At 42.8% G+C, this 16,246-nt stretch overlaps 1 protein-coding gene across 5 annotated transcripts in view; it reads right to left on the bottom strand.

Annotated features, from left to right (window-relative positions):
* The window catches only part of GRK5 (G protein-coupled receptor kinase 5), a 175,432-nt gene that overhangs the window by 61,547 nt on the left and 97,639 nt on the right, over window positions 1–16,246 (bottom strand). For all 5 annotated transcript variants that reach the window (XM_080597411.1, XM_080597412.1, XM_080597413.1 and 2 more), the window contains one exon: window positions 1,554–1,666. In XM_080597411.1, the coding sequence (XP_080453537.1) occupies window positions 1,554–1,666 (113 nt within the window). The remainder of the gene's footprint in view (window positions 1–1,553; window positions 1,667–16,246) is intronic.

Here is a 16,246-nt window from a genome sequence, read left to right as displayed (position 1 = left end):
TTTACCTGTGAAGTTGACTGTGTACATTCTTTGATCGCTTGGTGCCAGGTAGTTCTACACTCTGTTAAGCAGAAGGTTTTTAACCTGCTGAGGAAGCATGTTGCTCTGTCACATGTAACTCTGGTAGAATGGAGACCTAATGTCTACTGCAAGTAACACTTTAAGCCAAATGTCATCCTGCTTCAGCACTGCTGTAAGCCACCTAAAGAAAAAGCCAATTTTACAAAGCATTGCTATGATTCAGCAGCCTGAATATGAAATCAAATTGCAAAAGGAGTCTAATAAAGATGTATAGAAAAAGCACTAGAATGTTTTAAATTATGTTAAGTCAAAAAAATTACAGAAGTTTAAAGACGGTTTTATAAATTGTGATGGTACAAAAAATGCCAGCTAAAATTGATTTTAAAGAACTTTATCCAAGGCTTTCTCTGATGCAGATTTGTTGTAGGTGCTGTGGTACTAATATACACTTTAAGTGATGACCTGTCCTCTCCCAAACTCTTGCCTTTACAACTTCAGTGCAACCTCCACATCTGCCTGTACTTCAGAATAGCTTCACCACAGCACAAAGAAAAAAAATAACTTTGTTCCCATTGGTATACATTGCTTTGCTTTTGACTTAGTGCCACCTAGAGAGCGAAGTCTCCTGGCCATGGACACTCAGTGATGACAACTGGCAGCTCATCTGTCAGCCTGGTGGGGTGTAGCCTTTTGGCTCCTCACTGCCCTACCCATCAGGAGGCTCCCAGCAAGGAAGCCAGTGAGGACTTTGGGACTGTGAGCAGCTTCTCCCGCTGGCACTACACATGGCCAAATGCTGCCAGGTTGGGAACAAGCATCAGATCCTTCCAGGGGCTGTGGGGGCTGCTTGGTGGCCGGTTTAGCTGAGAGCTCACTGGAGAGGGAAGTGGAGCTGGGCTTCAATAGCAGGTTTGGCATGAGTTTCTTGGTGACCTCAGTTAGGTCACTTCTATAGCTCGTGCCTCTATTTTCCTATTTGAAAAACTAAGATAAGATCAGGATGCCCTTTATAAATCACCTTGAAATCTACTGATGGAGAGGCTTGGTAAGAGTGAGATATTATTATCACACTCCTCATCCCCTCTTGTCAGGCCATTCATCATCTTCCCTTTCCTCCCAGTGCCTCCCAGCACTGCAGATATCCCGATACCAAAAGACGTCACTTGCTGCTGCCCAGCTGCTCGTGCCTGGGCCTGATGCAGGCTCTGCCAGCCCAGAGCTGGGCTCCTCCTTTCACAGTGGCTCGTGCCCCCCCAGAGGCTGGTACCGAGCCTGCATGCAGTGCTGCCCCTCCACCTCCAGCGGCTTGCTCTGGTGCGTCAGACATAAAACCCCATCCCGTGTCAGTATGACTTCTGGAGCTCCAGAACGGCTGATCACACAGGTCACTCCGCCAGCACGGGAGCAGGCAGCGATGCCGCTCCTTCAGAGCAGGACATCACCCCTCCTGCCCTGCCAGCGCTGCTCCTCAGCTCGCTGCCGAGGCACAGGGGGCCGCAAAGCACCGTGAAATATCACAAGAAGGGACTTACCACCGAGTCGAGGAACCTAATGCAGCACTCGAGCTCGGGTCGAGTTTCACAGAACTGCCGAAAGAGAAGCCTTCCGATCGGCTGCTTTTCGCATATGCTGCAGTAATCTCTCTCTAGAGGCAATAAAGAGAAGAGAAGCATGAAAATGAGAAGAGCTTTGCCTTTGGGGTTGCTTAGGAGTTTAAAACATTGCAAGTGAGTGCAGAAGGACGACCCAGATTAGAAATGACTTCTTCTCTCCACCACGTTTCAGGTATCCAAGTGCAAATATAATTAATGGCTTAAGTCTCAAACAAGACAGGCCAATTTTACAGAGCTGATGTAGGTAAAAGCCCCACAAAAACCATTCAGCTATTATGAAAGAATAACTTCACATTTTTCCACCGTGGAATTGCATGGACTCTTCAAAGGTACCACTCAGACGGGCAGTGTTTGCGGGAATTTGAGGAGCAAATTACAAGTCCCTGAAATGTGAATCATACACTGACGAGCAGAAGTTGTAATTCGTGGTGACTTTCCTGGTTCCTTCCCAAATACGCACTACAGTGACCCTAATTTCTGGAAACATAGAATCCACTCTCTACTAATTATTTGTTTCAAAACACATATTTTCAAAGGTTTCAAAATTTCTATTTACTTGCAGAGCACTAACCTATGGATGGAGTACACGGCATCTAGCTGGCTCCGGTTTCACACAGCACTCTTCTACAGAAGAGTATTTCCCCATAACAATCATGTTTACAAGTCATTCCCCTGTGTGGGGTCGTGGGGTCTTTTCTGCACCCAGAACCACCCCCCTGTTAAAGTAGGTCCTTTACCAACTGCAGGTACTATATGCAGGAATACACGAGAAGAGGGCCAGCATCATTAACCGCTATCGCACCAGTACAAATGAAGAGGGCTTTTTTGGCGAGAGCAGCAGATCCCCCAGCCTGTTTGGAGCAGCAGCGCTTGCTGGAGACACGTTATTCCTTTAGAAGCACACACATGTCAAACAACATACTGTGTTTCCTTAAGCATTCCTCTCACCACCCTCCTCGCTGCCATATGGCAGTTGCTGTTATTATGGAAACAACCAGCTTCTAAACACATAACATAACACTGCAAACAGACATACTAAACCCACACAAGTTGTCAGCGCCTTGGTTACTTCTCTCTCAGGCCCGGAATGTCTTTTATTCCCCCCCGCGTTGTCCTCTCACCCTTCCCTTCCACCCCAGGACACGTCCTGCAGGCACCCGGCTGTCCCAGGGGCACCCAGCCGAAGGGCCTGCTCCTCACAGGTGGCACCCTGAGGACCGTGCCCTGCCTCACTAGGACATCCCTCGTGATAAGACACACGGCACGTTGGCCTTGCTCGCCTGTGGCAGTCAGGCTCCACGCGGCAGCGCAGCGGCAGGAGCACCCCAGGCCCGGCCCTTGCCAGAGCAAGGCCCTGCCTGTGTGCGGCTGTGGCTCTACCTCAGGACGTGGCCTCCAAGGCACCTGCAGGGAGGCACGGGATGGGGCTGGATGGCTTTTAATTCAGCTTCCTCCTGCTTGGGTTTTCTGAAGTGGTCTGGGACCACGTACACTCACTGTTTTGTGACTGGTCCTGCCAGCCCAGGTTGGATCACAACTTCATTCTCTCTGTCCAGAAGCCTGCAACGTTTATGGCAGCCTCTAGCAAATAAAACTGCATCTAGATCACTGTATAAATCTTAACTTGACCTCCAGCCTAACTATCGGCAACAAGCCCGTGACATGGTTTGTTTGCATGACACAGATGGGCAAGGCCAGGAAGCCAGCAGGCTCGGTGCGATGCTGAGCAGCCTTGGGAGATCCTTGCAAGCAGTGCAAATTCATGCTGCTCGACCAAGGAGCTCTCCTGGTGAGAAGGTGACAAAATATGCAGACACGTACAGTGCTAAGGTAGGCAAAGGAGGTAGGGAGGTGCCTGAGTGCATCAAAACATCAGCTTACAGTGCCCCAGAGCGTGCGGAGCCGGAGCTCGGGTGAGCTGCCCTGGGAGCTCTGGAGATGCAGCTCCCTCTGCCTGAGGCTGTTTTCTGCTGTCGTGATGAGCTAACTCTTCTGAAGGCATGAATAAAGCACACACTCCCAATATCTGTAGCACACAGCCTGACCGTTCTCAGGACCTGATCCCTCTGGAAGCCCAAACCCACAGCAACCTTCCTCAATATTAAACAGGCCGTGCAAAAAATGTGACTATCTGAATCACAGATTTGTGACAGAATAGAAGATAAAGGAACAAATACATGATTAATCAGCCAGTTTGTTCTGCACTTTCTCTTGTACCATGTTGCTTGATGCCCAGTGTCAATGCTAGTACAAAATGGGCAGTTTATCAAAGGTGAAATAACATGATGACACCCACTGCAGGACACTTTTCTAACAGAACGGCTAGTGATAACAGCTGAACAAGCATGCAAATTGTACGTTGAATGGCTGTAACACATCAGGAAAAGAAAACAAGAAGCTGAACACTATTACATATGTGGATAATCTAAACACAAAGGCGATACGAGCACAGACTTACTTCTACAGTATATAACTTGGCCAGCACATGGGAACGGTGACCCGTTTGTAATGAGGAAAAAGGAAATGCCAGAAATAATCTCCAAAAACACAAGAGCCAGAGCAGTTCCCTGGAGCCATCCACTCCTTGGTAATATTCGTTTAAGTGCTGGATATACTGATACAGACAATAAATACATGATGCAACTGTTTTCATTCCTTGTAGGTTACATACAGTATTTTCTTAGGCCCTGGTTTTGCATTGACCTCACCAAGTCAGCTACAGGGTCCTGCGCTCACTCATTCTTGGGATGCGCGGGCCCTGGAGTAGACTGAGGAACAAAACCACCTCCCTCAGCTCATGCAGAAAACCGAGAGGATAGCTTTATAAAGGCAAGGAATGAAGCAGAGCAGAGGTGCTTTAGTAGCACTAAAGCACCACGGTTTTTTAGCACCACGGAGGCCTGGCTGAGGCACCCAGAGCCGCAGACAGGAGCTGCACCCGCAGGGAGGGGACGGGGAGGGATGCAGGTAGCACAGCCGGCCGATCCCTCGGGCTGGGGTTAAGCGCCGTGTCGCGCTCGGTCTGCCTGCCAGCAAAAATATCCCTCCAGTTTCAAAAGTTTAAAAAATAGAAAGAATGATTTCCTGAGGAAATGGAAATGTTAAACACTTGGAAGTGAAACCATATGCTTATGATGATGAAGTGTAACGAAAACAGCCCTGAGAGCAATATCTTTGGTAGTCGGACCCTCCTGCTTCAGCAGAATCCTGTTTAACACCTGCAAAGTCACCCACAATGGGGGTGAAAAGCTGGGCGGGTTGAACGCCTAGAACAATAGTCACTTCTCACTGATGCTGAACTCTTGATTTAGAAAATATAACTGCTAAATAATGTGGGCATGCAAATGAATTATTTTTCTTCCTGACAGAGTAACTACACAGACTATATAGATTAAAATGTTTATGAAAAGGTTTTATACAAAATGCTATCATAAACATTCCAAAGATAAACAATATTTATTATAAATTCTGTTGACTCATTTTTCCTTTAGCTTGTAGCTCCTATATTAAAATACTGCTTTAAAGAGCAGTCAGCACACAGAACATACCTAAATAGTTATACCTCTACACAAATAATGCCACCAGCATTCAAAGTCTATGGCTAAATTTGTTCCCCAGCAGACATTTTGGTTCTGAAAAATACATAAACACACACCTATGAAGAACAGTGCTGTTAGTAAAATTTCATACTGGTCAAAGCGTCATTGATGAAATGAAAAAAGCAAAATGAGGTATGAAAGCAAGCAGCTGCTGATAAAATCTCTGACTTTGAAGTAAAAAGGAAAAAAAAATAACTAATATTTCAATTAGAGAGAAACCTCCCTGCACCTTGTGAAAATATTTTGTCTTAATTTGCCATTTATATACTTGGCTCAAAATATCACTTTAGCAATTTCAGTGATAAACAACGGTCTGCAGAGAGAGCAGGTCCCTCCTCCTGTTTCACATTTGCCATAAACCTGTGGGTTTTCACAGGCTTAGTGGTGAGTTTGGAAACTGGGTGACGACCCTTGGCTGAAAAACCAGTCTTTTCTGATATTGCTTCCCGCAGTGCAAACTGCAGGTGTCTAAGCGAGAAACCTTCCCTCAGACTGCTCTGGGAAGCCGTACTTCTGTTTCTGGACTGAAGCCCTCCTTTTGAAGGGCTGCTGATCCAACACCTGCGATCAGCTGGTGAGGCTTCCTCCTGTGAAATGCCTGTGGGGCGTGACGAGCTTAGTTTAAATCTCACTTTTGAAGTGTACAAAGGCCAGGAGCACCTTTTCAGCTTTTTGTCATTGCTGGTGTGGTTACTCATTGCACTTATGAACTATCTATTAAGTAGCATTTCATTTCTGTTTAAAATACTGGAGTCCCAAGAGAAGGCATTTCAAAGAAATGCATGGAGAATCACCAAGAAGATATGCACCATGCAAATTTGTTCTTGGACTCTGCATCTCCTCTCTCCTTGGCATTAAATCAGCCTGGATTAAGCCTGAGTAAGATCCGAATGCAATGTAATTCTGCTGCCTAAAAATAAAAACAAACAAAAACCCCTCCCAAACACCTAGAAACCCAAAAGTGGGTGTAGTGAGAATTAAATGGTCTTTTTCCTGCTAACAGTTGAGTTTCAAAAGGACCCAAGAAAAGAACTGAGCTCATCTTCCCTTTCCATTTCTTTTTGTTTGTTTTCTTTCAGGTGAATCAAAGTGATAATCTTTCAAGTAGATGTTCCAAGTCTAATATTCATCTGCTGTCTCCAGTCTGCTTTAGTCCAGAACAACAAAGAAAACACACCAAAAACATTGAAGAAAAGGTCCTGAGCTGGACAATAGGAAGCAGCAGCAAAGTCAGAACTGGCTAGCAATCCATTTGAAAGATTTTTGGCACACTGAAAGTAAAACTTCACTTTTCCAAGGTGCACAGGCCTATCAAAGTGATTCCCACCAGCCCTGGAACAGCAGAAACTTCAGTAGAGATGCCTCAAACTCACAACGTGATTGATGCCTCAATCTTCATTCAAACTTGGGGGGATTCAGCTAACGTGGAAACCAACCACCCCAGCCCAAATCCCAAACCAGTTCTGTTTTTTTACACACATCTACTTTACACACGTAAACTCTCTTACAGGAGCACTCAGTGGAAAGAAGGACAAAAGCATGAACTAAAAGCAAGATTAAAAAACATGCCGCATGACTGAACTCAACAGACTCTTAGAGCCCATTGTACAGTATGTACTTGTAGTAGTTTGCTTCATTTTGTGAAAAAGAAAAAAAAAAGACCAAAGCCTTTAAAGTATACAGAATTGTTTTGTGTCCAGTAGGGGTACTAATGGAAAGCAAATTGTGTCTTTAAACAGCAAATAACCCCATCTAGAGCTACATTAATAAAAATACATTTTTCATTTTAAATCAGCAAGTCTAACACTAGGGCTTATAAATATGTTTTATAATTTAGTGCTGCTCTTCAGCTGCAAGTGAAATTATCACTGCCTACATATAAACTTAATAAACATAGAACATACTAAACTGTCTAGTCTTTGAGGTTGATGAAAGTTGCTTCTTATCAAAGGCTCCTTTGTGGATGCTTTAAAAGGATTTAACTTGCTTTGATTGCATTATTAACAGTGCCTGTGTTGCTCTTGTATTTCAGAATAAGCTGGAAAGCTGGAACATTAGCTCTTACATTCGACAAAAGTTGGTTTGCCATCTATAATAAATACACTTCAATACAAAAGATAATCCTTGTGTTCAAAAGCAAGACACCAAGGCTGGCCACGCTAACACTTCTGCAGATCCAGTTGTTATATTTGGATTTTTCTCTGGTCTTCTCTACTGGAGATCTCACAGCCAGTCAGACCTTCATAAACTTTGCTGGAAAGCCACATATTCGCAGTGAGAAACGTGTCAGGTTTCTTTCTCTGGGAAACTGAAAACATGGGCCCATTTCTGAAGAAGAAACAAGGATGCTGCTCTTTGAACTGCTGCACCTGGCCAAGCACACATGCAGGAACACAATGAGGGATCTCGTTGTTTTGACTGCTCAGGAGTGTTGCAGAAATGGGAGGAAGCAATGGAAGTCAAGTTTCTTTTTCTTTTCTCTTATTTTTTTTTCTTCTTCTGTGTTTTGATGTTGCTGCTGGTGGTTTGTTGTGTTTTGGTGTGTATATGGAAACCTGTTGTTCAGATGCTGCGGACTCTCCATTTGCCCTGTCTCCAGCGATGCATTTTAAAAGTGAGGCAAGCCAGATGGTGAGAGAATACAAGACAGGAATAAAAATGCCTCATTTCAGCTCATTCAAAAATTCCCAGGAACTGTGGCAGTAAGTCATGTTATAAAAGCCTAATACAAGCAGCTAGACTCCTGTGGGAATTCAGTTACCAGTACAAATAATATTCTACGTACTGCAGACCTCAGCGGCATGCTGTATTTATAAAATGGGGCTAATAGCACTGCCCTACCTCAAAGCAGTGTGGCCAGAATAAGTATATTAAAGTGTGTGAGCCCAGAGTGCTACTGGATAGCCCTGCGGATCCGTGCTATTTACGTGCAATGCAAACCCCTGGAGCGGAAATTTAGTCCGAGAGAGCACAGCAGAGTCTTTTTATACATTAACCGCTATACTGCTCCATAACTTCACCTGGCACTTCACAGAGATTAAAAATGACGACGCAGCCCCTGTCCTGGAGAGTGCTTGTATTGGCACGGCCAGCGCTGCACAGGTGCACGACAGAAACTCCGGAGCCAAGGGCTGGGATGAAGTTGGGTTCCTGGTGGCAAAAGCGCACTCCCTCGAACGATAAATATTTCATCTGTTTTCTTTATTTTTAATAAAATATGGAAATTGTTAGACCTTATGACAGGATAATGGCTTGATAGATTCCTTGTTTTAAACAGCAGCTCTTCCCAGTCTGTGGCTAAAACCAGCACTTCGTGGCTGGAGAAAGCTCTAGACCTAGCCTATTAAGCCCTGGGGAAAACACGTTTTTTTGGCCTTGGCTGATTTTTTCCCCTTGAATTTAGGATTTTCTACAAGAAACTCGGAGAGCCTCATCTATGCCGTTACAGTGAGTGTTGCTTTGGCACTGACTATCCAAGCTTAATTAATTAAAAATACAAACGCAATCAAGCTTATTTAAGACAATGGAATTACCCCAAACTGGTTTTAAGCCCTGCCAACTTAATTTTCTCTGCTTGTAGGCTGTCTTTCTTAAAACAAACAAAATTTAATCTCCTGATCATTGAACATCTAATGTAATTATTCAGATTCAGACAGTGTTTGCTTTGTATAACTCTCCTTATTTCCACTCTTTTCATGGAATTAGGCTACAGGGATAAAGTCCACACATCACAGCAGCATTACACTGAAGAGGGAACTAGTCCAAACCTTAGAGTTGGACCAATATGGAAAAAAAACTTTTGGAGAATATTGTAACAAATTCTCAGCTAAATACACTTTGGTCATATATACGGATCTTCTAATTTATTTTTTGAAAGCAGCTGTATTGAAGCTTTGCTCACGGAACTTTATTTGAAAGTCAAATCCTGCAAACAGTTGCACAAATATGCTTGCATGAGTATCTGAACCAGAATGCGTATGAGGCTTTGTTGATTTTGGCAATGATTTTGGCAGGAAGGATAACAACCCACCCACCCTTTTTGTAGCAGCAGCAGGAGGATGAAATGGGACACTGTGCGCTCAATGTAGTCACTGCACGCAAGAACACAAGTGGGGTACCCGTGGCTGGGGAGACGTTTGGTAAGCCAGCCTTGCTCCAGGAACAAAGGCAGAATGCTCTGCTCTGAGCCTAAGCAACTCTCCCGTGTAAGACAAGGTCTCGTTCTAACAAAATCCACTCCCTCTGCACTTGTCAGGAAAACATTCCCACCGGGGCGCATTATCCCAGCCCTCCTCTAAAAGTCCTGGCGTCGTCTCAAAAATTCTCATTTGGGCAACTGCATCATTTACACGTTTCGCTGAGCAAGCCCTGCGTTCAAACGCAGACAGCAGGTGCTGCTGGGTCAGGAGTACATTTAGCTTGAGAAGATGGAGCTTGCCATTTGCATTGGCGAGACTTTAAATCACAGAAGTGAAAACTAGATTGTTGTGTGAAGTACTGGGTGCAGGGAAAGATGATAAATAATTGTTACAAATAATGAAGGTGATCCTAAGCCTCCTGAAGCAGATGGAAAGATTCCCATTGATTTCAGCGAGTCTTTCATTGGGCCTGGCTCTCCCACCTCTGTCAAGCACAACTGAAATGAATAAAACACTCAGTGTGTCTCTCAGTGGACATGACAGTGGAAGTGCATGCACCATGATTAATAGGAAATCTGAATTGTGAATGCGCAATGGGAATATTTTAAAATCCTTTTTTAACAGAAATTATTGGGTACCACGTTCTTAAACGCATGCTTTATTTCACATTTGGCTACCAGTTGCATAGAAAGGGAACAAAAAGTGAGAAAGTGCAGGGAGACTGACTGATTGACTGACTGATTGATAGATAGGAAGACAGATATCTTACACTGCTTCTAGTTAAGAAATTCAAATGACTAGTAATAAGCTGGTTACTGTTCGCATAAGTTACACTTGAAAAGCACGTACCCCTGGACCAATGCCTTTGATGAGGTTTCACTTTGATGAGTGCCTGAACTGTTGTCTTCACGGCTGGTCACGGCACTATTCAGGGTGCGGTGGGCTCCCAGACTTGCCCGTGTTGATCACAGAGGATGCATCGTCACCAATCCTTTCTGGCGCTTGAATGCAGAGATTGTTCTGCAGTCCAAGGGGAAGGGCTACCCACACCATCGCTGCGAATATGGTGCCGACCAGAAGAGAGGTTGTCTTTATCTTCTTTACCGGCTTTCAACAATGCCTCTGCAGCAAGGCCAGAGGAACGGAAAAAATCCCTCAAAGAAATATGAAAGCTCACCTCAGAAGCACCCTGGGAAATCTGAGGAACAAACACTTGGTTGTTCTCATTTTGTCCTACTTTGTATTGGGATGACAGAACTGGATGATTTGTCCTAAAAGGAGGTAGCTACTGAGATATGTTTTTATTTGGGACTTTTATGTCCAGTCTTGAAGATTTTGACTGAAATACCTAACTTATTTTCTGTCTAGTGGTGTTATTTAGACTCCTTTCTGGTGATGTTCTGAGTAATACGTGCTGAAAGAAAATTTCAGTAAAAGTTGTAATTTGAATGTTTAAGGTTATGAAATCTACAAGAACTGTTGCTGTTGTACATAGCACAAAATAAACATCTCGATTCCAGGAAACTAAAGGAGACATCTTGTGAATCGCTTTCTTAAGACGAAAAGGCTTCTGCAAAACTACTCTTTGACTTCTAAACTAGCCTGGGTAGAAACCGAAGCAGCCATCAAGACTAAACCTTTATCCAGGTCAATAAAATGGTAGAACATATATAGCCGCTAGCACAGTCACTCTGCAAATGCATATTTAAGCAGCACACTTTACTGAGAGGCACATAATAAAGCTATTCACAGGGATTACTAACTGTGCATGCCATTCAATAATCGCTGTAAGTGCTAAACATCTCAGCCATTTTACTAATGATTCCCTTAACAAGATACTAGATGTTCTTAGATGTTCATTGCTAAATTTACTTTTCTCTCTCTTTTTTCTTTTTTTTCTGTCACTTTTCCTTGTGGTATTTTGAAATAGCACACTTCGAGTACAAGAGAAATCCACAATCTTGCACTGGCAAATTACTTTTGGAAGCATTTATCAATTCCAATCTTTAAAAAATGAAAATTATTATAAAATAAGCTCAATATTAACCTAAATAATCAAAGAGATGATACACTGAAAAAAATCAACCCTCGCCAGTTTTAAGAGGTGTCACTGGCCAATGACAATGTTGCTAAATTATCACTTGACTGGATCTTTGGCCCAAGTACAAGCGGTCTACTTGCAATAAAACAGACACTGACTTGGACTTGGTTTATATTCACAGTGTGATTTGATTGCCTGCTGTGTGACATCCCTCTCTGAGTGGGTGTGAGGGAGCTGAGCTGCTGAGTAAAACTGAAATGAACAGTGAAAAAGAGATTTTAAAGTCATTTAGAAACCCCAAATACTCTAAGAGAAACCTGTGCAAGAGGGGATTGCCAACGGAAAGTATTTTTTTCTCTTTCTTAACAGAAGTCTTCAGTACCAAGGATCTCTTCAGACTATGTTATTCAGATGGATGGAAACAGTGTGGCACTTGGTGTCCAAACACAAGAACTGTGAACAACCTTATGCAGGTCTTAAAAGAAAATGCAATTTTCAAGAGACTTTCTGCATTGTTCCTACGAAAACTGGATTCTCACAGGGAAACAAGATGAGTACTTCTGTAATATTAAAGATTATTCTAATATTTGTATTTTTTCAATTTGACCAGATTCTTCTTTCATATTTTGTTTCATTTCACAATGTCATACGAATAATGTCTTACCCTCCTCAAGTGTTTTTCTCCAAAATGTTTTCATTCCTAAATTTCAACATACCACCACAAATATTCTGCAACACAAAATAATGATGTTCAGCTCTGCTAAACAAAAAGACCAGACTACCATCTCCAAAGCTACTGAAAGAATTATGGTGAAAACAAAATTAACAAGAGCTTCGGCTAGGGCTGCCCACCTTGCAATTAGTGCTGTGTTATTTAGAAAATAAAAACATGTTTAGGAATTTTACCTCTCACCTGGAAGATGATACTTCAACATCCTTAGTACTGCACGACAGAGCTGAAGTACTAGAGATGCTGAAGTACCTCTGAGATCCTAATGCATGCCTGAAGTGTTCTCCAGCACCCCTCCAGCCAAGTGCTGCCCCACTCAGATGTTGCTTCACTCGTGGTTATTAACGTGAGATCTGTACATGCTGCTAGGTAAACAAAGCAAAGGATTTGAAAAAAACACTGAAATCTAATTCCGTTATCTCATAAACTTCTATACCAAACCGATGCAAGAAACAGCACTGTTGTTTTATGAGGAACATCACAACTCAGTATTTGTCCTTTGAGAAACCTGCTTCCAAATGATGCTGGTGAAGAATACATAGATAGGTGGAATGGATTGGGCTAGAAATAAGCATGGTCTTATTTCAGCATGTGGAAATTCTGAAACAGCTCACATTGCCTTTTATCAGTCGTGTGGCACTACCTCATCCCTGTGTGAAGCATCAGCTCTTTGCCCACAACTGTGGAAATGATGCTCAAAGGTAAGGTGCTCTTAGGACACTTATCATAGGGTAAATAATCACTTAGGTTCTGGCTCTTGTAGCCTCATGTGCTTGTGCCTTCATGCTGGCCTCAAGAACAGGTTGGGTAGATGGTTTTGGGTGCTCTGATGTTTAGAGCAAGCTGTCACTTAGCCAGCAATATTTTGTGGCCTATCTGCATGGCTACAGTGCTACTTCATTAGTGAACTCAGAGGAGTTCACAAAACACAGAGGTCAAGTTTGCCACATAAAATTATGCCTCTAGAGATACACAGATTCTCCTGTGAGGATGAGATATCAGTAGACTAAGTACAGTGAAATAGGCTGGAAGAGAACCATCGCTCTCAGCTAAGAATTAACACCTCCCAGGATTGAGGTGCACCATTTTCTGAGTCACCAGCGGAGCCCAGGAACCGTGACGAAGACAGGGATTTCCTCTTCAGCAGCCACATTAAATGGGCTTCTATGAAAGGAAAAGGGGAAATGGGGATAGAAAAGAAGAGCTGCATGGCTGATCTGAAAGGAGAGCATGTTTGCACCGACATCGAAACATTAGAGACATTGTTCGAGTGCAGTTCATCCTTGCAAAAATATTATCGTCGTCATGATGCCAAGGTTGGTGAAAGTATGGGCTACCTGCCATGGAAGTGCTGGGTATTTAGGCTAGACCTGTCATGGGGCTTATTTACTCTCTGCGCCCAACATTTCAGACACACTCAAGTGTAGTGTTCACGTCTTGGCAGGAACTTCTCATTCATGCATTTTCTCCCGGTCCCCTTTGAGGAGTCTTCGTCCTCCCGACATTGCAGCGGTTGAAATTTCATTGCTTGCTGAGAAAACCAACACTGATTAATTTCATCCTACTTGCATGGAAGAGGTAAAGTATGCAGGTCTCTAGCCAGGGACAAGGAAATCCCTGCTGCTTACACGCCACATTGAATAAGCAGCCCATGGTTGTGGCCATTGAACTTCAAGTCTTCATTCCACTGCAGGAAAGAAGCAATTAACCGTAGCAGCATGGGAAGCAAACAGGAAGTAATGCAACACATTCACTTTTGATTAGAGATTTTTTTTTTTTTAAAGACATAATATTCCACAAGGAAGAATTCAGCTGTAGTGTTGCATTGACACACCCCAAATTATTAAAGGAACATGACTGAGGTTGCAAAGTTAAGCCTCAAAACCTAGGAAAAACCTAAGTTAAAATTTTCTGCGTAGCCTGAATGCCATTCCTCACTGAGCACGCATTCTGGTGCAGTCTTTAATTACATCACTGCAAACTGTTTTTTTTCCCACAGGACCTTCGCCTCATTCAACGCACAGAACGGACAGTGCTTACTTAATGAGCAGCTATTCAGTATTTCGTTTTCTCCTCTGGTTCAATGTGTGGCCCTAGACTTTATTTACTGCACACCAGTCGGCCTGCTCAGGAGACAGAATGATTCATTTCCCCATGGACCTTTCTGTGGCATTCTCTGCTGTAGCCTTAGAATACTTCACACCTATTCATGGATCTATTTTCACACCACCTCTGGGAGATGAAGAAGATGTCATTAGTCCAGTTTTATAGATGGGGAACTTAAACATACGAAAATTAAGATAAAAAGTATTCACTGATTGATTCAACTTGATTTTCCATGTATTTAACCTTATACACAACTCACTCCATTCAAAGCTAGTCTTCCATTTGCTTCAGCTGCAGATGTTAGCACTGAGACCCAAAAATCTCAGATAAATACTCATAAAATGAAAAATGCACAATTAAAGGCCAACTCTGAAAAACTTTTTAAGTTTTAAATTATTTGTCTGTCACCACATAAGACCTAAGTGGACCAGAGTGTATCCCTGTCCAGTTCCCCAGTGTGTCATTCAACTGCTCTGCCCACCAGACAATTCCCTGTGCTGCTGCAATTCGCTGGTATTATTCAGCATTTCATCAATTCCCTGAATTTATTCATCATATCTTTTTTTGTCATGATATAATCGAGACCGTCATTTTATCCTCCTTTATTAAACAACCCAATTTCATCCCGAGGCTAACTCCATCTTTTGATTGAATTATGGGTCCTGGGGAAAAAGTTAAATATGTAGTTTTGTATCATATAAAAAGATATGAATTTAAGCTACAGAGGCAGCTAGAGGCTCATCCAGAAATATTAACATTTTAACACATATTTTTGTATGATTGATTTCCTAAGTTTTTAAGGAACTTTAAAGAAAAAGAAAAATAAAATGTTGTGGAGCAACTCTGAGAGTCCCTTGCTCATTAGGAACAACTCACCCAAGACGCTGGGAATGTTTGACTTGGTCACTTTAAGAATGTCTTTTTAACACAGATTTTTCTGAGCTCTTCCCTAAGTTTTCTTTGGAAAAGAAACTACATTACACTGACACCCATAATAATACCCACATCAGCAGAGCTGAAATAGGGATGTCACAGTACTCACTTGTGCTGCTGCAAGCTGATGAAGGAACTGTAAATTGAGTTAGCTGACCATCTTCTATAAACACTGGAGAGAGGTGAGATACATACCTCATCAGAGGCATCTACAGATACTGGCTGACTGCTTCGTCTTGTCTGAAGATGAGATTCTGCCCTTAAATGCAGTGTTTCGTAGCCATTCCCCCATGATTTGTCTTCTTCCTATGGCTCTCTCACGTGGCCATTCCCACCCTCAGCTTCTCTGGCCAAGGAGCTCTAGCATTCCCTGGCCAGCCAAACCTCCCCTGCCTCCTGGCCTAACAAGTCCTGGCCTTACCACCTGGATCACCTTCCTCCACCCCAAACCAAACCAAACCAAAATGAACACCCCCAAAAAAAAACACATGGCACAGAAAACATCCAGCATGGAAAATTTCAGCCTACATAATTCTGGCAATATCTCAATCTCATACTGTGCAATAGTAGGCAACCTGAGTAATCGATGCTGCTACCCAGCCCCCAAGTAACAGCAATCCTTACTCAGAAGTTTCGGCTTAAGGAAGAGCATCTTAATTATTTACTATGTGTTACAGAGCCAGTTCTGTCCTGCCTGCTGATGTTTTAGGACCCTGATCTGTGAGAAGCCCCAGTGATTTCAGAAGGCTTGACTGGAAAATTCATTGATGCTATCTTTGAGGGTTATATGGGAATCAAAACACAAGCAGCTTCTTCTCCAGGGATTTTTTTTTTCAGCATAAATAAGCAAATATGAAACATCAGGATAAAAGGAAGAAAATAGACTTTATAATATTTTTGCAATATTTTGCTCAAGTTTATGATTTGTAATAGTTAAGCATCTCTGTCTACTTATCAGGGATTAATATTACCTTACTTTCCTTGAACTCCATTTAGTTCTTATATTATGCATATTCCACATGAGCTCTCTCCTCTCAGAATTTCTGGCACAAATATGAGCCTCT

Source organism: Anser brachyrhynchus (assembly GCF_964034855.1).
Source record: "Anser brachyrhynchus genome assembly, chromosome: 6".
In the NCBI taxonomy this organism is placed as follows: Eukaryota; Metazoa; Chordata; class Aves; order Anseriformes; family Anatidae; genus Anser; species Anser brachyrhynchus.
Note: the sequence above shows the minus strand (reverse complement) of the source record. Positions and strands in the feature narration are given on the sequence as shown.